General features: G+C 30.3%; 1 protein-coding gene across 4 annotated transcripts; it reads right to left on the reverse strand.

The window, feature by feature from the left end:
• Positions 1 to 1,750: 1,750 nt before the first annotated feature.
• On the reverse strand, positions 1,751 to 23,251 carry Bma-che-10 (PQQ enzyme repeat family protein; the record flags this gene model as incomplete). 4 transcript variants are annotated; one of them, XM_043079170.1, is made up of 41 exons in its annotated part: positions 1,751 to 1,799; positions 2,570 to 2,733; positions 3,092 to 3,199; positions 3,405 to 3,542; positions 4,075 to 4,275; positions 4,558 to 4,687; positions 4,822 to 4,976; positions 5,166 to 5,279; positions 5,425 to 5,604; positions 5,811 to 5,974; positions 6,106 to 6,226; positions 6,418 to 6,587; positions 6,939 to 7,016; positions 7,225 to 7,361; positions 7,768 to 7,982; positions 8,254 to 8,379; positions 8,544 to 8,662; positions 9,269 to 9,454; positions 9,793 to 9,968; positions 10,078 to 10,262; positions 10,624 to 10,842; positions 11,332 to 11,480; positions 11,827 to 11,926; positions 12,053 to 12,161; positions 13,224 to 13,336; positions 13,600 to 13,706; positions 14,281 to 14,404; positions 14,502 to 14,665; positions 15,023 to 15,255; positions 15,443 to 15,574; positions 15,820 to 16,024; positions 16,425 to 16,590; positions 16,761 to 16,853; positions 17,525 to 17,632; positions 18,271 to 18,348; positions 18,593 to 18,758; positions 19,165 to 19,311; positions 19,544 to 19,647; positions 19,902 to 20,023; positions 20,140 to 20,198; positions 23,196 to 23,251. In XM_043079170.1, 41 exons carry the CDS (start codon positions 23,249 to 23,251, stop codon positions 1,751 to 1,753), a joined length of 5,670 nt encoding a protein of 1,889 aa, XP_042935104.1. The 4 variants fall into 4 exon arrangements, with proteins under 4 accessions (XP_042935104.1, XP_001896619.2, XP_042935105.1 ...); XM_001896584.2 differs by lacking the exon at positions 1,751 to 1,799 and having other exon boundaries at positions 2,443 to 2,733; XM_043079171.1 differs by lacking the exons at positions 1,751 to 1,799; positions 18,271 to 18,348; positions 18,593 to 18,758; ... (3 more) ...; positions 20,140 to 20,198; positions 23,196 to 23,251 and having other exon boundaries at positions 2,443 to 2,733; positions 17,525 to 17,557.
• Between the last annotated feature and the right edge of the window lie 2,779 nt (positions 23,252 to 26,030).

Here is a 26,030-nt window from a genome sequence, read left to right on the forward strand (position 1 = left end):
GATGATTTCTAATATCATTTCAGAAAGTTAGATGACAGAATAAAATCAGTGTACTCCATTTTAGAAAACAAACTTGAATAAATCCATATGAAAAACATTTATTTGCATTGTATGGTTTCACCGATAAACAATTAACATAGTAAACAATAAAGAGAGATAAGGAAGTATGTAACCAAACAAATAAATACGAACTACCGATAATCATAAGAGATCCATAGATAAATGCGTCATACGTGTACATTTGGCAGGAATACTTTTGGCAGATAGATCATATAACCATCTCTTATATATCACATAAACACACACACGATAAACAGAATATTTTGCTTAAGCAAAATAAATTTCAATTTCAATTTATCACAAAAACAACTAAACTTTACTCAAATCTTAGGAATTTCAAGCTTGAATTTTTTAAAACAAAATTCTGATAAACCATACTGAACAAGTTCTCAAAAACATGAAAACAAAATAGTGTAGAACCCATGTCTAAGCTTCCTTTAAAACTAAAACGAATCATCATTAATTATTCCAGGAAAACTTTCAAACATTAATTAAAGAAAGCAGGGATAGTTGAATACCACTTCCAAAAATAAGGGAAGATATCTTTACATTGGAAACACACAACGAGAGACATGATTTTCAAGTTCTTCCAAGATCACTTCCAAACTCAGAACTTAGTCAGAAATAAAATACAATGCATATGCAATACACAGATACTGATAACAAATAAATATATAACAAACAGATAGTAATAATAAATCAAAGGATTTAAAGCATTTTTTTTAAAGAGATCTTAGGATGAATTGCCATATAAATATTGTCTAAACAGCGGTACAGATCGATGTCGTAGAATATTGCCATCGTTGTAGCCTAGGATTAACTTTTCATATCAATTACTTTTTCAAAAACAAATTTCAGAAAACCGTCCAAAATAGAATTTTTTGAAATGATCAATTGCAATGCCCAATGACAATAGTTGTTGGACTTCTAGGATCTGACAACAACATGTCGAATGGAATTGTTACTATGCTATTGTATTCTCCGACTAACAACAAATAGCACCTGCTGGGACAACTCCAAAAAAGTTAGCTGTAGCCTAACTAAAAATGAAACGTTGATAAGTTGCTGACCTACTGACTAGAAATTGATAAAGTTATTGGAAAGCAAACAATTTTCATGCACAAAATAGACAAATCATAAGCGGATGCATTTGCGCATATTCTAATAAGACACAACTGAAAGCCAGATCATTCCAAAGAATTTTGAAAATAAAAGAAAAAAAAATCCAGATGAACTAAATGAAAGTTTTGTAAAGCATGTAAGCATTTTAAGCTGTAAGTTGAAAATAATTACTTATATAGAAAGGTCAAATTATGATCACGATGTATTGAATGTTGCTTTAAACATATGTCCTAATTCAGCAAATTTACTTAGTAAATAATAAGAGATCTGGCAGTCAGACATGAAAATCTACTTTTACCATTCCATATATTTTAATGCATTAGCAATAGCAACATCATATTTCTTTCAAATTATAATTATTTCCTTATGATTCTACTGGTAAATATTAAATTCAAATCACGTATTAAAGTCCTACTTACAAAGAAAACGTGAAATGTATTGATCCTAACTTACAACCTTTAAAAAGTTAAACCATAGTTAGAACAAATTCATACTTCTTTTTTGCATAAATAGACTGCAAATGTACTATAAGAAGAAAGAAACCATAACAGTGATTTCATTTTTTGCTCTAATTCTTTGAGGCACTTGTTTCATTTCGTCTAATTTGTCGATACAGCCTGAAACTTGCTGTACCGTACAGGGAAATTTTTTATTCTGATAAAATATTCTAAAAAGAGAGTCAATCTTTGTAACAGCTATCTATTGATTCTAGGATATTTGGTCCTCTAATCCAAAAATCATAATTTTGCTTAATAACACCGTGTCCTAACTGTATGAGAAATATTGGCTAATTTAAGCAAAACTCATTAAGACCCGAAAAGAATTCCTAATTCACTTGAATAGGGCAGAAACTAAGAGGGAAAACTGCTATTTCACGCACAAAATTGATCTCTGGAAAAATATGTGTTACTTTCAACATTTTCTATAGTGAAATGGATTAATTAAACACTTAAATTACAAAATGTGAAAAAAGTATGAAAAGATTTCGTTTAATAGAAATGAATTTTAGCAGGGAATCAGTACTAAAATTTTATTATCCATCTCTGGAAAATTCTAAGTTATAAATCCATTCATCATGCATGCATGAAGTAAAATACAGAGCCAATAAATAGGCAAGCTGTCAACTTTTAGCGTGTGGCAGAAATTTTGTCAAAGATAAGCAAAAAAGACTTGCAACTAGGAGGTTCCCAAAAATCAATGATGTAAGTAAGTAAAGAGGAGAAACTTTAGATAATGATTTTTCGTGATAAATTTCAAGTTTCAGTATGTGAAAGAGTTACTGCTCAAACTATGTGCTCGAATTCGTGCTTCAGTAGGTAGCTCGTAACGTTCTGGAAGGTGAAGTGAAAGCCGGTGTACTGATGAAACAGAATCATCCAAGTCTGACCTTAATTCTAGTTGATTTCGCTGAACAACCGCTGTTCGTTCCATGACCTCCAACCGCCTTTTCCGCTCCGTATCCAATTGCTCTTTAAGCACTAGTATTTTTGACTCGAACAGCTTAATCTTCTGTGCATATGCTAATTCTCGCTGCTCAAGAAGTTGTTCAACCTAAAAAAAAAAAAAAAAAAAAACTGATTGAAATTTTCATATTAAAAGCGAAAGACAATAAGATGGGAGAAATTATTACTTTGCCTGGTACCTGCTATTCTGAGTAAACATAAGCGGGAACCTTAAATATCAAGTAAAAACAAGTTCCTCATATATTCACACTCATTAATTTTTCATGTGCAGTTTAAATTAATTTAGACATCTGAGTGATACTTAAGAGCAATTAAAAATTCTCCGACAAAACTGATCTTAATTAATCGATAAATAAGGTATGAAAATTTTGATTGAGTCAACAAACCTTTTGTAATACAAAATAAATTTATAAATAAAGGAATATTGAAAGTCAAAAAGTCATTACTTGTTGCCTTTCACGCTGAGCTTGTATCAGCTTATTTTCCAATACTCTTAACTGTGTTGCAGATTCTTTAACCAAATGTGAACTGTTTTCTTTTTCTAATTGAACAACCTAAAAAAATAGTGGCACTTCAGATTCAGACTTTTCAGTGATTTCATTTGCTAAGTGTTGGAGCATTGAGTTAAAATTTTTCAGGACCTCAACTTTAGATATAAAATTGAGCTCAGTATAATTTGAAATAATAATTCTTTATTGAATTTAAATCAGGAAATTAATGGATTTGACAGTAAATGAACTTGCAGCCGAACAAGTTAACCTGATTTTGCAGCTGTGTGCAATTCCTGTATAATTCCATATTCTCCTTTTCCATTGTTGTTAACGATTTGTCCAGTGCCTGACGTTCTGATGTTATTTGACGCATTGCTGCATCAGTTCTTTGTTTTTCCACTTCTAACTGAAAAAAACTTCACTTTCTTTTTCCTTATAATATATATATATATAATAAGTTGAAAAAAAAAATCTATCACATCCAAAAGTTTTTGTTTCTAACGTGTACAATCAAAGCTAAGAAAAGTTAAACTATCTCGAATAATAATGTCACTTTGGAAAAGCTTTTCAAAATTAACACTTCCACTTAGTATTTAGTAACATTTAATGAGGGATAATGAAATAACAGGTAAAAGAAAAAACGAAATACTAAGTTTATAAATATGTATATCTTAAAAATAAGAAAAAAAAAAAAAAGAGATCCTCATTGCACATTTCAATACGCTGTGGTATAATGTTAAGTTTATTGCACTTTTAGTGACAGAAATCAAGCAGAAACAGATATCTGAGAAAAATGAAGCCTTAATAATTTAATGGACTTTTAGTCACAAGTGATCTACTACAGACTTGCAAACCCAATAAGTCAATCCACGAACTAAATTAGACAGTGATCCGAAAATATGGAATGTTCGTCTCCTTTTCTCGACAATCAAATTTACCGTTTCAATGTTTCGCTTCAAGGCCAAACGTTCTCTTTCAAGACGTGCACGACAGGCATCAAATTCCCGATGCTCCACCTCAACTCTGCTTAAACGTCTTTTCAATTCTTCATTCTCCGCAAGAAGTACAATTTTCTCAGCTCGCAATTTTTCCAACTCCGTGTGTATATCTTTTCCTATCGCTTGATCATCTTTTTCTCGCTTAAATAACAATTTTTTTTTTTTCAATTTTATAACTGAAAATACAAGAAAAAAATTAAAGGCTTACATGACATACAAAAACGTACTTTGTTTCAGTGTTTTAAACATAAATTCTATTTTAAAAGTTCATCATGATGTGGGGGAGGAGAATATTTTTAATGCTTCTGGTAAGTTGCAAAGAATATTACAAAGAAGTAATAAAATTTTCGTCTTTTTTATAAAATGAATTGATATTAAACCAAAGAAACAATAGATGGAATTTTTCGGAATAAAAAAGGAAACCTTTTCCATGACATAAAGACGCTGCTGCAAACGGTTCTTTTCCTCAAGAATCTCTTCCAGTTTATGTTGCATGTTGGCAATTCTGTGAGATGTCTCTTTTTGCCGATTTCTTGCTTCATTCAGGTCATTTCTAATACATAAATGAGATTATTACTAACGATAAAATATAGTAAAAATTTTTAAGATACCAAAATTTATATACTTGAAAGAGCTATATCTAAGTAAAATATATCTTAAATCATTCAGTAAGTTTTGAAAACATACTTAAGAGACTGTCTTCCTAAATCGCTCGCTCGTAAGCGAAGCAGACAGCTGTCGTATTCATGCTGTAATATACTTAATTTTGACAATAAATCCGAGTCACCGATCTTTGCATGATCCTCCTGATTTCGTCGATCTTCTCCCAATCCTTCATCTGCCTTAATTATATTAAATCACTTATTTCGAATTTAAGTGAATTAATCCAGAATTGCAAATCATTTTATTTAATATTTTAAAGTGAATACGCGATTACTAAAGCTTTTTAAATTGTATTAATGCAAGCCACTTTTTTGGTATCTAAACAAAAAAGTATTCAGGAATTAAAAAAAAAATGATGAGTACTTTACCTTTCCTTGTTTAAACATATTTCTATATTCCCTGTTCGCTTTTTCCAATTCACCACATTGTTGTCGTGTTTTTGAAAGCAATTGTTCCGTCTCATTCAAACGTTCTTCCAGGTTCTATGGACCAACTTTTAAATTTTATTTCATTTTTTGTTAATTTATATTCTTTCTAGATACTATTAGAATAAAAGATTTATCCACGTCCTATTGCTTAATCCAGCTCCTTATCACTCTGTGATATATCTAATAACATAAACGATACTTCTTTTGTCGAAATTACTGATTTCATATCTGCCCAGCACTGCTCCACCTTCTTCTCCGCATCTTTACAAGCCGACTCATAAAACAATCGTTCTTCTTCCCACATCATTCGGGATTCCTCCATTTTTTTGTGATCATTTTCCATTGCTGATATTTTGCTTTTCAAAGCTGTTACCTGTTCCTAAACATTCCTGCACTGTAACATAAATCCTCGTTACTGAAACTCAAAATTGCTATTGTAAATACCATTATAAATCAATGTTTGGATAATTGGCAGTAATTTGAAAAAGTTGCGTGATATCCATATCTCCATGTGGCTCGGTTTACGCCCTTAACATACTGGGAACTAACCAAGACTTCCAATAAAACTTCTCCTAAGTAACTAACATTTAAAGAAGAAAGACGAGCTTCTTTATCACGAACATGAAGATCAGCGCTCATTACGCGAGTTTTCAATGCTTTTCGTTCAGTTTCTTTGGCACGAAGACTTTCTTCCTGTGATACCAACATCTGCCGTGAACTTGAAAGACGTGATTCCAAGTGCCGTTTATCTAAAAATTTTTGAAATTCGCTTGAATATAAATTTCATTAATGTAAAAATCACATTTATTCCTAGTTTTATAATCACATAAAACCGCACTTTTTTCTTTAACTGAAAATTCACAAGATCATATAAGTTTACCTTCTTCGAGCTCGATTAATTTTCGTTCCAACAAATGAATTTTATCTAGATACTTCCTGTTCTCATCTAACACCCGTTCTCTATCAGCTTTCAAACGAATAAATGTGGTTGATTCATCAGCCTGCAGATAATTAAGCTCTACTTATTCATTTAGCCATCTTCTTTTTGGAAAAAAAAAATAATAGAAACATAAACTATAAAGTTTAAGTATAAAAAAAAAAGGTTTGCTAGCAGTGTAAAAAATTTTAATTAAAATGTAAAAGTATAAAACTTTAAAAGCATGGATAATACATAAGCAATTATAATTAATACCCTGGCTTGTTCAAGCTCGTCAATGCGATCCTTCAAGTGTCGAAATGTTATTTCAACAGATGAACTTATATTTAAGCTTTCGGGACTAATCGATTCGGCATCAGAATTTAAATCAAAACGTACGTGAGGAGAAGGAGATGCTGAACTGCTACGACGTAGAGAACCATTACCTAAACACTCCAAAATTAATTTTATCTGTTTGAATTTCATCAAAATATCATTTTATAAAGCGATAATTTTGTTCAGAAGCAACTTATTCCAGTTCTAGTGCTTTTTAGTAGATAGAATTAAAAATTTCTGATTTGAAATCGGGAGAAAATTTAAAGCAATTAACATTTGCTGTTGTTACTATAGTGTTGAATAATATAGTCTGACATACTACAATTTCAAATAAACACTGATACAGCACCTATAAATAAAACGAGCGAAGCTGTATGAATCAGATAAATTGCCATAAGGCTAAACCTTTCAACATTAGTAATTTATATTTGATATGCGCTCTATTGATATTTATGAATTACCTGATTGAGAAACATCTTGACTTATTTTTCCATCCATTTCCAAAACACATGATCGAAATTGCGATAGCTTACGAGCTTCTGCAAAAAAGAGGAAAAAAAGAATTAAATATATCAATTAATTTCTGATAGTGCAACAAGATCTCAAATCAATCACCAAAAAATTTTACGATTGTCAAGAAATTTTTAAAAAATTTAAAATTCACAAACTTACTAAATAAATAAAGCTGAATAACATTCTGCTAAGTTACTGAAAACGCCTTATAATATATGTTGGAAATTAACTTACTTGTAAAACTCAATGCTTTTCTAGCGCTATTTTCAAAATGTACCACCTTTTTCACCAGCTCTTTTCGCAACGTTTCAGATTCTGCTAACTTTTGTTCAATGTTCATTCGTTTCGCATCTTCAGCAGCCAATAGATTTCTGCACAGAATAAAATAAAAATTAAATAATTCAAAGGAATTCCAAAGAAACCTTAACCCACCATTTATTCCTCGCACTACATTTAATAATAATGTGCCTTCTTATATGATGTACCGAATTAAATGTTAACCAGTCCGTTTTATCTATCCATTGAATGCAAAAATTTTCTCAATTACTTGTCACGGAACTTAATAAAAAATTACAGAAAAGTATAAATGGATGTGTCTTTAACGTCAAACCATAATCCTTCAGAAAAGTTTAAGTTAAGAAAGGGCTCTCGATTTGGACAAAATGAATTTTCCCATTCCAAACACCATTATTTAAATATCCATAATTCAATTTTTGATAATTAAATGATATGATTAAGTGAATTACAAATGAAATAACGGAAATGAATAAGATTTACTTCAAATTACTCAATTCGTCAACAATACTTTCCTTTTGACGTATGGCCTCAATGCGACCTTTTTCCGCAGCCTTATAATTCCCTATCATATCATCTATTACTCGTTGATTTGTTGCTATTTTTTGCTCCAAAACATTATGAGTATTGGTTAGATCACATGCTAGCTTTCCATTTTCAGCTTGCAAAGCTGCTATTATTTCTTCAGTTTTACAGTTCTGTCAAAAATTTGAAATTACAAGATGATGAACAAATGAATTCATTCTAACAGAGAATAAATAGCATAATTAAAGAAAAACCAAATATATAAGTAAACAGATACGAAAATATTAATATTGCATTCAGTTTTCTTTTTCAATCCAAGCTAAAAAATGGTGGCTTCTTACAAATATATTTCTTATTAAAGCAAATAATCAGGTTAGAAATTCCTGTTTAATAGAAACCTCAAAATTTTTATACTAACGGTCTAGGATATATTTTTTTCAAAACCTTTTGTTTTTCCTTTTCCAATTCCTCTATCGTTTGCTTTTGCATGTTCTCAGATTGTTTAAACAGAACTGTCAAGGTTGATAAATTGCTCGTTTTCTCTGATAATACCACTTCAAGATCCTTATTCTGAAATTCCTTCGGAAAGAATTGTTTAAATTAAACAAGTCACTTAATGGATAACAATTTAATGCATCACATTCAGTATAAATATTCTGGATATAAAGCACATTATCATTTTCTGTAACCATCTCATTCATTATCTGATCACATCTGATTTCAAAATCCTTTACCTCATTCTCCAACTGTTTCAAATCATTTGATAATTTTTGTGCTCGTTTTTCCTCATCCCGCAATTTGCTTTCCATCATTGCAATCTCTTTTCGTAAAATTTCTTCATTACCTTTCATTTCTAAAATGTAAAAATTAAACTTTGTGCAGGAAATATAGAAAATGACACATAGCTGTTAGATAAACAAATTTAACTTATTGAAAGGAACTGCTATTTATTGTATCAGTTTCAGCAAGAAAACAATGAATTAAATATGAATAAATGGGTAAAAGTGTGTTGTAAGGTACAGATTAAAAAATCCAATCAAAAAATGAAACAAAATTTACTACAATTCAAACTGATATGCCAGTCAGCCTGTCATTAGTGCACAATTTTCCTGAATTAACTAAAAAGGTGAAAAATTATAAATTGTAAACTTTTATGCTCAGATAAAAAACTGAAAATGGAGTTTAGAAAATCACATGCGAATTTTTGCAAGGAAATTAGAAGTTTCTAGAATTAATCTTTTAAAAACTTCACAAGTTTTGAGAAATTGTTGTCAACATCAAAAACAAAAACTCTCGCCAATTATAATTATAAATATTCAATCAACTGATAATTATTTGGAAGAACAAAAATTAAGTACAGTGTTTTAAACTACAATAACAAGTTGCATTTACAATACTCCTTTCAATAGTTTTTTTCTTCTGCTATAACAATTTTTGAAAAAATGGATCAAAATTACACCTTCAAGTTGCGTGCAGGTTTCTCGCAATGAAGCTTTCAATTTATCTCGTTCTGTTTTTAGATCAATCTTTTCTCGCTCATTTTCCGCAAGGTTATTTTTGAGGATAGCTTCTTCATTCATGCGTGATGCAATTCTATCTTCTATTTGTTTCAACTCATTTTCAGTCGTCGATAAATTTTGTGTTTCTTAAGAAATTACACTTTAAAATTAAACAAATAACCAGCGCCATCTTACAATGAATTTTACGAGTTGATAAGAAATATTAGCGGTCTTTTGAGAATATTGTGTTAGCAGTGAAAGTAATAAGTGATAACAATGTTTATAAGAGGCCAATATATAAAAATGCTGCCTGCATCTTATCATCATATCACTTACTGACACACATACGAAGTCTTTTATTAAGCATTTATTTACTAACTACTCTTTCTTATAGAGTTGTCAAATCATTTAAATTATTTTATCATTTACTTAATTTTTACTTCGTAAGTTATGTAATATAAAAGAATTGAAAACAATAGATTACTTTTATCTAAGCGGCTTTCAACAAACTGAAGCGTCTTTTCCAATCCCAAACATTTTGTTTGTAAACTTTCAATATTGCAACGTGCTTTCATAAGTTCCTCATTTTTCAGTTTTATTTTTTCATTCCACATCTGACGTTCCTGATCAAATTTCTCTAGTTCCAACTTCATTTCTTCGCTGAATAATTTTTGCTTCTTAAAGTTTCAAGATCAAGAAAGATATACAAAAACGTAAATATTTTGTCCAGTCACTTCCTACTAATCGATTTAAATTATTTAAAAATTACTTTTTTTTGGTTATTTCAGACTGCGTCAATTTGACAGTATCTTTTTCGCGATCAATAAGCAAATTTAAATCCACCATTTTACGCCTCAAACTGGATTCCACTTCTTCACTTTGTTGGAGTTTATCATTCAACGCTTTTATAATAGCCTCCATTTTCGACACTTCCAAATTGTATGAACTGTCTTTCTATGAAAAAAATAAGTACATATACTTTCTACCTAACAAGGAAGAAATAACTATGAACGGAAAAACAGTGTGTAACCATTTCAAATTGAAAAAACCATTTCACAAAAATTTTAGAAATTACTATATTGAACACAAACTTAAGCAGAAAAACAAAAATTCATTGTATCATAAATATAAAATGTCTTGGTTATTCTATATCCTCCAGAACATAGAAGGTAAGAGAGCTCCTGAACAAATTCAAAAACGTAAAGAGAATCTGCTGGCAAACTAAACATATGGCATACTACTATCCTCTGCCTTTCATGAACATATTCTACACTTCAAATTGTTAATCCTTTCTTTTTAATAAAATAAGGCCAACCTCAGCATGGATTTTTTCCCACTCAGCAATTTCTTCAACATATTGTTTTTTAATAGCATCCAGTTGTTGTCGCAATGAAATCGTTTCTTTCTCGTATCGTCTTTTTTCTTCATCCAACTGAGTAAGCAAATTTTCCTTTTCAAACGTTACATTTTCATACCGCAAAGAAAGTCCTTTCATTTTTTCTTCGCTTTCAGTTAATGATTTCTCCAAGTTTTGCTAGAGGTAAAAGTTCATGATTGGATTAAAATTTGAGCTTCAAGTCAATTCTTTTAAAGTATTCCAGCTTTCATTCAGATTGATTAAATTTAATTATAGACTTAAACCTAATATGTCGTCTGTTTTGAATTCATCAATTCAATGATATTCAATTTAATTTTCTCAACTCACTCACAGCATTTTCTCCTGCTTGTTACAGGAAGTATCAATGTATACTAAGTATTTTAGCTTTTTGATATTTGATTAACCAAGGTATATGATTCACAACAAAAATCTTCTTGTACCCGTGATGGTGACTAGGAAACTTAATAAAAAGAAATTATAAGTTATGTGATCCACGTAAATTTAAGGAAGCTAAGTAATATAGAAATTAAGGGTGTGGCTGTAATCATGTAAGATACAACGTACTGAGAAATTACGATATTAGGAATTAAGAGAATTTAAAGTTTAATTAATCCTTAATTTTTTACTGCTTTTAGAAAATTTTACCTTATTTTTATGCAAGGCAAATATTGTATCATTGTAACTCTCCATTTCCGTTTTCTTTTGGATGATAAATTTCTTCTCTGTTTCTTTATATTCATTGTACACACGTTTTAACTCATCATCATGCTCTGATTTAATTCTATTATTGATTTCTGGAAAGAGAAAAGGAGGTGAAACCAGTAACTGAAATACTCTGAATGATTTATTTATACTAGGAACTCACAAACAAACATTACTGATTTATAAACATCCACTTAGTTCTTTATTACCCCAATGTTATCCCCTCATTTGAGAGCACAATATAAGTTAACTAATTCATTTTAAGTAGTACAAAAAAATATTTAGTATAATAACGATAAAATATTATATTCTTCAAATAAAATTCAATTAATTAATTCATCTACAGAACAACCGATAACTGCTTATATGAATCAAATTACTGCTCGAATAAATTATTAAATTATAAACTATTCTTCAATTATATTATTACAAACTAACCGATCAGTCGGGTTATTTCAAATTGTGAATCAGCTAATGCCTGTGATGTTTCCCGCTCTCTCAGTTTGTATTGTTCCAAAACATCATTGAGGATTGCTCCCTAAAGATGAATTCACCATGAAAAACCTTCTGCAGCATTATGATCAAACCTTATAATCTTTAATTTCCCCCAGTAATCATTACTATTACTTTAATTTATGGTTGGGAAATCATGATGAAATTCTACCTGGGCAATATGATTTTCAATGCATTTTTCTAGATCTGTAATCTTTTTCTCCAGTTCAACCGTGATATTAGACATCCGACCAAGCTCATCTTCCAAATCTGAACGTTCTCTGAAATGGAAAAATTGTGAGTAATTTTAAAAGTGATGAAATTACTGCTATTCTTAAAATTTATCATTCAACTAGATGAGATTACTTTCGAACAAAAGAATAAGATCCAAATTACTGGTTAACATTAATGCAAGAGGTGTTAAAATCTAGAAAAATCCTATGCTATATCTTTAGAATACAAAGCTTCATTTATTGTTTGAGTAAGAATGAACTTATAGGGGAAATTTTGAATTCTTCTATATTTCGAAAAACTGTGTCGTATGCATTCGAATCATCAAAAAAATCTCAACATATGTCTTAAGTAAAAATACGATAACTTTAAGAGCTCAAACACAGCAAGTTAATGTTACATCGAAGATAAGTTCAGAGTATACTAATGTGCCATTGAATTTGTCAGTGTACCATTACAACAATTTGTAGCGAAGAAATGATTGAAAGAACACTTTAGCAAGCAATAGAAGAAATAATGAAGGCTCAATTGTTACGTATATTTGATTAATAAAAACAAAATAATAGGCAATAAAATAGCTAATTGAAATAAACGACAAATAATAAAGAAACATAGCATAATAGAAAATACAAAATAATAGATTCCTTCCTTATTTTTAAACTTATTAACCTAATTTAAAACTCTTTCCTCACCTTCCTTTTCATCTTTTATTTCTGGTAGATACATTAATATAAATTTTAATGCGAACAAAAAAAAAACTAATTCCATGTACTACTTATGCAACAAAATCTCTAATTCATCTTTCTCCTGAGAATTATAAATATTTTTTATGACAAAGCCGTAGCTCACTGCAGTATCCATGATCGAAAGAATTACTTCAGTAAGGAAAATTTTATAAAAAGTTAATTGTGTAATAATCTGAACCAGACTTTAGAGAGGAAATTTGAAATCAAACAAGGATGTAGGTTTGATTATTCAAAAAGAGCACCCAGTTTCAGAATAAAAATGAGAACTTAGTGTAAATTGGACTCATCAGACGGCAATTAAAAGTTAGGAATATGTGAAAGAATATTTCTTGTTTTCGTTTGCATAAGAATTTTGAATAAACCTACTTCAAGAGTTTCACTTTTTCTTGATTGAGCGCAATAATTTTTTCAGCATTTTGTTCCAATTCTTCCTTTCTCATCGTCTTCTCCACCTTAGTATTAAGAATTTGTTCATTTATCTGGAAAAAAATAATAATAGAATATATTTATCATATGCTATGTCATTATTTGACCATTTGCTTATATTATGTAGTGCAATTAGTCTTGAACATCGGCTTCCTGATTTTATCTTCTTTAGTTATTTAAAACAATCTAGTTATGATTAAGCTGAGTATGTTATAAATAAGTTCAAATCGATTCATTCCAGTCGAAAATTAAATAACTAAAGAAGGTAAAATCGCAAAAAACAAAAAAAAACAAAAAAAGAAAGAATTGGTCGAACCAAATCAATTCTAAGTTCATAGTCAGCCACTGTTTTCTCCAGTAACAAAATTTTCTGGTCACGATCTTTCAGCTGCTTCGTAATTTCAGAAATTTTTGTGGTAGCATCTAAAATCATAGAAAAGCAATCATAAACAGCGTTGTATTTGAACATACTTCAACATGGTAGCGTCAGCATAACAAAGAAAACTGATACAAGTAAAAAGATCTTTTAATTCAATCAAGTATCTTGCAAATTGATTAGTTCAATATTTCATTTCTCGAATTATCCAAAATAGTGCAACTTTACACTACTTTTTACTAATTTAAATAATCTTGGCGAGTTCTTAAGCTTTTCATAAGTCGGCAAAAAATTTTTTGGCCCAGCTTATGCAACAAAACTTGCCAGTAATCAATTCTAATTTCGGATTAATCTCCTCAGTTTTAAGCTAATATATTAGTGAAGAGAACGATAGGAGTTGAGAAATCAGTAAGAGAAGTACGCATGGGGTAATATGAATCTACCCTAATTTGATTCTCTGGAATTTTTTCTCAAGTTTCTCAATTTTTATTTCCAGCAATGTGGTTGATAAATTCTCTACGAGTTAGAAACCAATCAGCTGCAGATATCATCCATTGCACCGAGTGACGAACTCAGCTTTTCGATAACATTTTCTATTACTTCTTATTATTTTAAACATACTTTCCAAAGCTTCCTCATTTTGTCCCATTATATTCTTATTTTCCGTTATATTTGCACGTAATGCATTGATATCTGCCAACAGTGAAGCATTTTCAGCTATCAAAATTGACTTTTCATTTCGAATCTAAAAGAATATTTATAAGTTGATTTTATTAAATAAATAATAAATATTTTGATCATAAGGCAATACTATGTACTTGTAATAGTTACTTTAAACTTACTTCGATCAAACTATCTTCCTTCTGTTTCGCTTCCAATTCCAAACTGTCCATACGACGCTGCAATTCTACCAAACGTACATCTTTCGCATCATTCGCAATCCTAATATCTCTGTTTTCATCGCGTGAATTTCGTAATGCTAACTGATGCTCGAGAATGACATTTTCTAAAGACTTGCAATAATTTTATAGTTGTAATAATTTTTTGTAAAAACGAAAAATATTTAATAATATAATTCATATGTTGATTCCTTTCAATAGGAAATGTGGAATTCGATAATCCCATCTAAGTAAACACTATTGTAATAGATGTACTGGTTGTTAAAACTTAATGAATCAAGTTTCTTCAGCTTAATAAAGTAATAAATGGCGTAGTTAGTTTTTAATGATAACATGATACTACAAGATTGTGTTTGTTTTCTTATCCCAATCTGTGCTCAAATTCACCACCGACAAGAATAGAACAAAAGAAAAATGTCAGACTGAAAGAAATGTGTTGAACTGGAAATGGCAACAACTATAACCTTTTTCGGCTATTCGACGACGCTCTGCTATACAATCAGCTTGAGCATTTCGAAGTTGATCCCGAAGTTCTTCTACTTCATTTCTGCACTTCTCGAGGTCATTCTTTAAGACCACGAGTCTCTGGGTGTTGTCCATATGGCATTCTTCCAGTTCATCTTCAAAATATTTTCGACGCTCAGCAAGTTCTTCTTGCTGCTTTATGAACATATCATTTAACGTTTCCTGGTGGTTGCTACAATCGCAATTATGTTGAATAACAATATAAACTGTGATAATTGACAAAGTACAATGAATATTATTACCAATAAACAAGCAGTAAAAAATGATTTCACAGATATTGAAGTCAGGTAAATAGATTTTCCGGAACCAGAAATGCAATCTTTTTGAGCTGAATAATAACTTACAAAATAGTAACCTACATATTAAGTGAGAGAATTTCATTCTGAAGTTGTTCAATTGCTTTTTGCGTCTCATTTTTCTCAGTATCTAAGCGTTCAAGTCGTTCATTCAAGCGTCGAAATTTTCGTTCAACTTCTTCTTTATCTCGTCGTCTGAAATCTTAACTTGTGCAGGATATTGGAAACAGGATATTATGCTAAATCCATCCGATACACATTTCGTAGCCGAGAAGCTACACTATTCAAGTCAAGATTAAAGTCAGAAATGTAGCTCTTAGATCTTCAAAGTCCTCTAAAAGCATTTTTCTTCATCATATTTTCTATCCAGTCAAAGAAGTACAGGATCAGAAAAACTTTTATTTCTATTAAAGGTCTTTTTAACAAAATGTTAAACTAACATTTTATCATTCTCTTTCTTAAGATCGACAAATTCTTCATCGCTTTTTCGCCGTAATTCTTCCATGCGGCTTAATCGACTTTCACGTTCAGATAGTTTGTCTTGGTATTCGTTACACTTCCTTTCATAATCTTTAATTTTGTTGTTTTTCTCTTGTAGTGCAGCACGCACCAAACGAATCGTATTAAAATAGACTAAGAAACCGTCTGAAAAAGTGATTCTTCGCAAAAATTAGTAGTGGAAATAGCAAATGAATTATGCTTCGCCAAAGTCGAAATATCAAGGTAGCAATGTTATTAGAAGCGATGTTAGAAGCACACTACGAAAGCACCACTAATGCTTCAAACAAACCGAGAAATTTCTTTCCTACATTTTGAATCATTTATGAATGAATGATAACTAAAGATGAATTATGGGCGAGGTGAGTGCAATGATCCGTTTCTGATGTTGGCAGCGATTTGTTTTCTTCATATTCAGCTAATTAGCAATGATGCAACATCTTCTATTTTCTCAAGTTTCTCACAAATGCACCAAACTGTGTTTCAAAATCATTTCTTAATTACTGCCATCCCTATTATAAAAAATGAGTTTTAATTAAATTCGAACCTGGACTAACAGAACGAGCTCGTCGGCCGCGCATTTCATCTAGTTCCGGTATTAAATGAATTTTCTTCAACGAATCTTTTGCAACATCACATTCTTCATTAGCTTTCTTAACGAGATCTTCCATGACAGCAATCCGGCGATTAGAGTCATTCAGTTCGTGCTCTAGCTAGAAAAGGAGAAGGAAACAATTTAACGTATATTTTCTTTCAGAATCAAAAATATTCAGTCATTTACTACGTCACATGAATAGATCTGTTCCGTCCGTTTATGTGTAAAGGACAGACTGAACAGAACGACTTAGTATGATATGATTATTACTATATGGGAAACTAAAACCTTAATATTGCGAACAGCTACATCTTCATATTTTTTCAATAAATCATTCATTGTTTCTTCATCTTTTGTTTCTTCCAGTGCAACATGTTTCCGCTGAATAAATAAAATTCAGTCCAGTAAAAATCAGTAATACTCTTCTATAAAAACTTATGATTCGCAACTCTGTTTATTGTTTGCAGAATGTTCTACAAGTATAATTGATGAGATATAGAAAATTCAACACTATAACCTTCCAGAGGAAAGTGAAAACTCCCTGCAGAATTCAATGATATTCATAAATTCAAAGGCAACATTACTGAAAAGTTAAACGCGTTTCTAACTATATAATAGAATTTAACTGTTTATGCTGTTTTTTTTTTTAACATGAAGTTGCTGACTTATGTTAAGAGATATCTTTGGAACAGCACATTAATACTATATGTATAGCACACACAAACAAATACATTCTAACATATTTCTATAACAATAACCTAACCGCTTAAATACCACTTCCAACTCTATTAACCATCAGCATCTGATCTCTAATACCTTTACTATTCATCTACTTAAAACCTTGACCAAATTAAAAAACTATCTTTGTATGTACTTTGTTCAGTTCCATTCCTAACTTAGATACTTCTTAAATTTCGAAATATCTTTCTCAGTTCCCTAAAATTTTTCTTAGTAGTTTGGAAAAAAGCTGTCTACTGTTGACACTGCTTAGCGCTGAACTGAGACACAACAGCCTAATTAGCTACTGCTTAGAGAAAACCAATAATTAATACCTTCATTTCAGCTTGACGAACAAGTGCTTCCATATTATTTGCACAGCGTACGAATTCGGTTCGTTGTCTATCCAAATCACTTTCAGTTTCCGTTCTCAAATCTCTTACCTGTAAAAAAGAAGTTTGATAAAGTGCGTTTGTGACGACATGGTGCGCTTATGTCATACATCATCATTCTATAATAATTTTTAAATATATGCAAAGGGTTTATGTTCTTTTTGATATGTTTTTAATATATATGCAATATATTATAATAGAAGGGCGAAGAACTAAACGAAATATAGAGACAACTACTAAATTTCATAAAATTTAATTCTAAATAATTTTAGCTTCCAACTTTGAGATTAACAATGGATCGAAAAGTGGGAATTAATTTACTAAACATGGAACTGTCGTACGAACAATAATAATAAACGTCTTGTTATCAATTGGGAATAAAGAATAAAACGACTGGAAAAGCGAAATAAATATAACAAAGAAACAAAAATTGTTGTTTATATTTACTTCTATTCATACTCAATAACCTAATAAGATCTAATATCATTAGATGGATAGGTAACTGCAAAACGTTTCTATAATGATGACGAGGCTTTAGAACTTCGTTCCCAAATATAACTTAAATTCTCCAACGCCAGAAGACTTGAATCAGTTCTATTAATCAGTCGCTACCACAATGCTACCATGCGAGAACGCTGACTAAAATGTATCCAAATTTCTAACATCATTTTAAAAAATTAATGAGTAACCTGTCGTCGAAGTCTGTTAAAAACTACCCACAATTCGAGCATATGCTGGTATTGGGCATCCACTGCACGCTTCTTTTTCTATGAAACTGATGAAAATTAAAATTCGAAATTATAGATTCACTCAAATTTCCCATTTTAATATGCTTCCTTTTCACTTAATACTACTGCCTTGAAATATAATCCACAATATATTCAGTAAATAATAATACTTCAAAACAGCTACATCAGGTATAGATTAAATACAAATCTAAGATTTGAAATTTTGACGATTTTAAGCTTGAAACAAAATTTTAACGGATTATTTCGAAAAAAAATTTATTACTTCATCGTATTGCCGTAAAAAGCATCGTTCCATTTCTCTTTCATGTGTTATTTTCATCAATTTTTCCTGAGTTTTCAGCAGCTCGTCTTTCAAATTTTGATTTGTACGTATAATAACTTCTGCTTGTTCCCTATATATATCATTTAAATCTTCCAGTTTATCATTCCTGAAATATTACTTCTTCTCTTCTATAAATATTTCACAGCATATATAGAAAGTAAATGAAATCCTTCTTTTTCGATTCATATCTATCTATCTATTAATCTACCTATAGCATATATTTTTTATTATTTTCCTATACAAACTATGTTTATACTAAATGTGACAACTTAACAACAAATTTTTGGTTTATAATATAATTTTTCCTACATAAGAAATAACTCAAATATATATGAAATACATTCATATAACCTAAGTTTATTAAATTATTAAAAAAGAACTTTAAGCACAAACTATTACGAGTTAGGAAGCTTGGTAATAGTACATTCATCGTTAGAGTGCATAATAAAATGCGTGAAAATCGAATTTTGGTTGAAATTATATGCTAAAATGATACCCATTTTAAAACATACCTTAATTGTTCATCACGTAATTGTTGAATGATTATATCAGTGGAACTATCAGGCAATTCTGTTTTAAAACCAGTATCAGTGAAAGAGGAAGATAACAGCGGATTTGCGCTTAGTCCATCAGGTCCAATACGTAGCATCTCGGGTGAACTTAAAATTATAGATCATAATTTCAAGGTACAAAATACAAATAAAAAGTTAAGGAAACATATGTGTCTTATAGTAATAATAATTCAAATAAATGATGCATGAGGTAGAAGGCAATTATTGGCTTGAACTGAGTAATAATACAGTTGCGCTCCTCCTGTATAAACTTTATTAGCTATGACCTTGAACCAATTCCAAATATCTTCAAAAAAAAACCCATATACCAAACACGTACTGTGACATGACCTGAAATATATCACCAATGGTATCAACATCTGAAACCTGTGAAGCATTCAGCTGAGCTACCGATTTTGCGGTATGCTTTCGATATTTCTTCACCTGGAAATTTTGGATTTCTTAAAACTTTTAACACTTGAAAGTTTCAAACAGTCAATAAATCAACACATGTCCACTGTGAAATATCCTTTATTCTCATTCTGAATATTAAAAAAAAAAAAAAAAAAATGCAGAATGATCAAATAATACGACTGAAGTTAAAAGTGAATAACATAATGCATACGAAACGGAGATGCCTTGAATTGCAGTAAATTGTGCTTGATCATCTAATATCTAGTATGATTGGATCAACTAACCTTGTTGCTCAAACCCGCTAGAACTTGACGATATTTCCGCTGTTCATCAACACTTGCATCAATTCTATTTCGGTAGCTGCTCAAGTCAGAAGGCATGAAAACGACATCGACTGGAGATCGTACTAAACAAAAGCTTATAATAAATCTGATGTATATCTGATCTATAAACTGTAAAAATATATAAGATCTTTATAAAATATAAGTTTATATAAGTTAAAAAGGAACTTCATGCACAAACCATTATGAGTTACAGAGGTTGTTGGTAGTGCATCGTCGGAATGCATAACAGTTTCATCACTGAAAATACACATGATAGAGCATAATGTTTTCAAATGAAGAATCATTATATCAACTTGTAGAAAGATTATCTCCACTTCTGAAATATTCTGAAATCCCTATAATCCTATATTATTTAACTTTAAAAACCATCCAAGTTTTTTATGGTGCAATCAGATACTTAAATCTACTAATCATTAATCTGCAAAAAGCGATGATAGAAGAGAAACTTTTAATAATAATTTCCAATTCATAAAAATAATGGTTTTCTTTCTTTAAAATAAGCAAATTCTCTCAAAATTCTGACTTCTCTGCATGATTGTCATAATAGTTTTAACTTATGGATGTGAACATTATCAACTGATATGTCATATCTTCCTTTATGCTATCTTCAAATTGTCTTGTTACCTGAAGATATGTTGCTTGATACATAAAGATGAAATTTAAATCACAAGAGAACAAAAACAGGATCAGGAATGCCAAGGGAAAAGAAATAGTTTAAAATCAATTTATATAAAAGATAATTATATTATCATATATCTGCACAAACTTCATATTTATATTTTCCGTTCGTCTTCGCAATTTGAAAATTTTAAACATAAAAACTAGCACCTAAATAAATGGACAATCAGTTATCACTTATAAGAATTTGTACCACTGTCGCTTCAAATCACTTACCTTATTTGTTCAGTAATTTCCGTCTAATTAAATATCTGCCGAATAATCTTCGTCTCCTTAAATTTTTTATTATCATTTCTTATTATTTAATTGAACGGAAATTATTCGAATCTTGTTGACATCGTCATTTAACCTTGCCGTTCATTTTCATTTTTTGCAAAATCATTCATTAGCTTCTATTCATTATTTTTTAATTAAATAAATTTTTTAAGGAGTATTATTTCCCTGTCCGAAATTCATAAAAATCGCTCATAAAAAAAAAAAAAAAGAATTCTAATCTCTAACTGTGAATGAAAAGAAGAGTCTTTCAGTCTTTCACTGTCTTTCCTGATCTATTTGTTTTTATTGTCGAATATCAAGTGACTGGAAATGTTTATTGAAACTGAATTGAAATATTTTTAACTTATTAGAAAATGAATGTCTTAATAGTACTAATTGGTCGTCATTTCTTTTACTGATTCACCCACAAGGAAACTGAATTAAAATACCTACGTCAAGCAAAATTAAAGACACTCTTAATAATGCCAACTATTAAGAGTTACAATTGCAAAAATAGCATCAATAATACAAATGTAGTATGCAATTGCAATCTTTCTCTCAACCTTTGCATATCTAATCTGTTCTAGAATTTTTCTGAATCAAACAAATTAGCTGGGGGATTTTTCTTACAGGAGTATGTGTTTGAGTAATTTGCAATAACTGGGATAACTTCCCCATGTATAATGCTGCAGAGGTTGTAAAGACATACAGGAATTAAACATATGACATTAAGATATTTCAACAACGAAGTCTTGGCATCATTCGTATTGATAGTGGATAAGTCATGGCACTGAAACTGTTTCAAGTCGTCGCCTCAAATAAACTCACAATATCAATCGCAAAACCATTTTGTTTCACTGAATCCACTTTTTGATTAAATTATTCATAGCTTTTTTAAGGTATTTGACAGTTAGTGTAGTGGTTCTTAGCTTACTTTAACTTTCAGTTTTCTTCCTTCCCTCCTTTGCTTACAATTCAGTTTCGTTTTCATACAGCTATGATACATGCTCAGAGTGGATGTTAACAAGTGAGAAAATTTAGACCAATACAAGCATCATTCGGCATGATAAAGTGTTTATACAGCTAATTAAAAACAATACTTTATTTTTTTTCTTTTCAGTTGTAATGCATGAGAAACGAGAAATTTGGCTAATGCAGTACGAAAAGCACTATTAAGTTGAAAATATCAAGAAAAACTAACATACCCATAGTCTTTCTTATTCGGTACTTCTTATCATTTTATTATAAAGCATAGAAACATGTATTTTCCATCCTAAATCGATAAAAAAATATACAACTTGTTTTAAAATTTAACTTTCGATTAGTAAACCCCAATCAATCCTTTAAATCATTACGATTATCAGAAAGAACTAAATTCTCAACAAACTTTCATTTTTTTTCAAACTTTTTTACATGAAATTTTCTAAAAACATTGTGTTAGAAAATGGAATTTCTTCACTAGACACTAAATAATATTACTTCGAAAAATATTTCATTTTAACTGAATCTTTAAAGATGAATCCTTTTTTCCTGTTTATTCCAAAGTATAGATTATAAATTTGAATGTCTTTAAATTTTATTATGATCATTATCGACTTGGTTATAGAAAGTTTTCAGAAAAAAGTATTTCTGAAAGAGGAACAATTAAACTATGAATGATTGGAAAGCATGAACCGGTTCACTGATGATGTAAACAAATCGGCTTACACTAACAATTTTCAAAGATCGAGTTTCCGCTTTTCAAAAATTAGAAAATGTTGAAGACAAGAACATAGAAACTATAACTGGGTAAATAAAAAGTACCACTGCCGGATAAATACGCAACGAGACACAACAGATAAGTAAGCAAGGACAGTAACTGAAATTCTGTTATGACCACATGGACAAGGGAAGACGATAATTAGAACCATGTGTGTGGCTGCTGAGTTTGTCACATAAATATAACTGTTCACGACTCTACAAATAAATGCTGCCAAACCTATGTTGTCGGCTAGTACCATTCAGATTAATGAGAACCATGCAAAGTAGTCTGTAATAAAAATAATAACTCAATTCTTAAGCTTTTTTCTCTTTTTTGGAGGAGTACGTTACGCTTAACAGGCAATTTCATATTTAGCGCAATTTTGGAATGAAAGCGCCATGCTTAGTACGCCAGTAAAGTCGCTTTATTTGTTAGTCACTTAATATCAAATCATATAATGGATATGCTGTATGTTTACTAACTACTCTAAAAATCATCTGTCTAGAAAGCCCACATCTTGTAATTGTTAAAAAGCAAAACATTAAAGGAATGCAACCAACATTTCATATAAGTTGACAATTTCGACATCAATGTCGTCGCTACTTCGTCCGCTCATTGTGATCCGTTTCTTTCCGTAATTTTTGATAGCAACACTTTAAAACTTTCATTTTTTGTTTTTCAAAAGACTGAAATTTGTTAGCTTTTAATGCAAAAAGAAAGTGTTACACTGTTAGCGGTGCTTCGAAATAATTCATGCACATATTTTTGTACTGTAGAAAAGTAAGACTCAATTATTATTGTCAAAAATAATCGTCACATCATTCTGAATTGTAATGTCCTTTGGATTTCTTCTTATATTTGATAACAACAACTCTAAATTTGTCTGGTACTTGCGGAATCTTTAAAAGTAAAAGGTCATTATTTATTTGAAACTTCAACAGATCGATACAAATTAAATACATAAGTTAGCCTTTACATTTATTACATTTATAAACAGTTCGTGTCTATCTGTTCGGCTTTTTATATCACCATGCCTCAATCCGTATAATCACACAAAGGTGACCTTAACGTGATACGAACACGGGATGCCCCGTGTCTCTACGTAATCACGCAGAAATGCTCGCCCCACCTCAAATAAAATCATTGCTAAGGTGCTAGCATGTCCATAAATTGCCAACGAATAGCAGGAAAGGGCCAATGTTGCGGTATTTACTGGTTTATCTGTTTTGTTTCAGTGCCAGTGTGTTTGCTGATGTCAAGTCATATGGAGATTGTAAATCTGAAAACAGGATGGCGAGTTCCTTTTCCGGAGTTGTAATTCCATTAGAAAGTACAAAGCTGAGAAATATGTAAAATCAGTGAGATTTTGATAGGAATAGAGTACGGTTAAATAAATGAATATTGCAGGAAGATAAGGTCAAATGCAAAACGGTAATAATAGAAACTTGTAAAAGAGTTGGGCTGTGTTGTAAAAAAAAAGAAGATTTATGTTTGAAATAAATATTATATTCATAGAGGTGCTGAAAGGTCAAGAGGTCACGTGAAGCTATTGGTTGGATTTTCTTTGCTTTTCATTAGAAATACAGAAATATAGCTTTGTATTTGAGAATATGTTATGATTCAATCATTAAGTGAAACATTTGTTATTCATGTATACATCTATACATATGCATAATTTCTTCGTGAATGAAAGAGATTTTATTTAGATTTCTAATTTCTTTTCATTTTTCGTAAGAAAAAAAAATAATTGGAAAATATATTGTTGACGAGAACTATTTGAAAGCATCCTAAATTCTGAATCCTTTCAGGAGAGAAACAAAAACCTAGATTATTTGCACGATTCCAAAAAATTTCAAAATTTTAATTTATCATTTTGAGATATTGCTGTAGATTTTATTTTATTTAAATTGATAGTGTTGTACGAAGTAAGAAAATTGCTGTTTTCAATCGTATTATTTGTGAACGTTAGGTCTTTTCAATTTAAACATATAATGGTCGTTTTCCTTCTTTTTTTATTGTGTTGCTCAGCTGGTGCTTGGTCATTTTTTCAAATTTGGAGACGTCCAGGAAAGATATCCATGCATTCAGACTTACAATTTCTACGATTTCAGTTGTCATCCTAATCCTAAGTATATCTCAAAACATACACATACATGCACACATACATACACATCACACTAATAGCCATTTTCTGGCCATCGTTATAAATATTTGTGAACTTTGTCTTCTGAATAAAACGAAGTGCATTAATATATCTTTAATTTTAATACATATTGTTTTTGCCACTCCTTAGATCGTTAATAAACGACATAATTTAGCAAAATATAAAGGGGAGGAAGTGAAATTAACATGAAAATCTAAAATTAATTTTAAAGCGAACAAAATTGATGAGAGAGGAATACTTTTCTCTTGCAAAAGTAGATTTTTCTAAAAAATTTCAAGTGCTATATAATTTTTTAAATTCGGATTTCAATTTCAAGGCAAGTTGATATGAATAAATTCAAGTTTTGAAAAAGATGATCTAGGAATTCATTCGGGAATATTTATCGCTTTTCACCGTGTTAAAAGTTTGCTAATATTCAAAACACCATTATCATTTCTCAAAAATTTTTGTCATTTTTCTTTTTAAGATCGCGCTTTAAATGATATATTTATAAGAAAAGAATTCGAATTTTCAACAAAAGTCCATTTCAAAATTAAAAACTACCGTCTAAACAGTATTAAATATTTCAAAAAATCTTCGACAACAATAGTTAACATTTATAAAAATTTTTTTCGAACTTTATCTCTGCCTCTTTTATGAATAATCTAATTTTAAGAAAGAAATAGATAGAATAAAAACAGAAAAGTTTAAAAAAAAGTTACTGGGAGAGGCTGATTAAAAAAAGGTAAAATAGATTTTAACTTTAATTTCATTCCTTGTCTTGCAGCTATTCCGAATTATCAATAACTAATTAATTAGTAATGATAATAATAATAAGCTTTTTATTTGAATTTTTCAAAAATACAGCGAGGGTTGTGGCACTATGTGCTAAAGTTGGAAATTGAAATTAATAAATTCGTTGTGAGCGGTGTTAGCAATTACTGTTGTGTTGAGTAACCAAGGAAATGAATGAGTCGGAAATATTAAATTAAGCCTAAATTGGTAGCATTGGCATTTGTCCTGCATCTTAAATACTATGGATGCCTTGAAAATGTCTGACAAATATTTAATCGTTATTCGCATGAAAGGCCCAAGTGGTAAGCTTTGCTATCTGACTGCTAACTCGTTACCTTAGAACAATTAGGCCTAACTATCACAGACACTTTACTTCAGCAAGAAAATGTCGTAGCATTTTGACCCCATACTATGACTCGTTTTCTTCTTTGATAGTAAATTACAGCTTAGGTTGAGG

This window comes from Brugia malayi (assembly GCF_000002995.4).
Source record: "Brugia malayi strain FR3 genome assembly, contig: Bm_v4_Chr2_contig_001, whole genome shotgun sequence".
Classification (NCBI taxonomy): domain Eukaryota; kingdom Metazoa; phylum Nematoda; class Chromadorea; order Rhabditida; family Onchocercidae; genus Brugia; species Brugia malayi.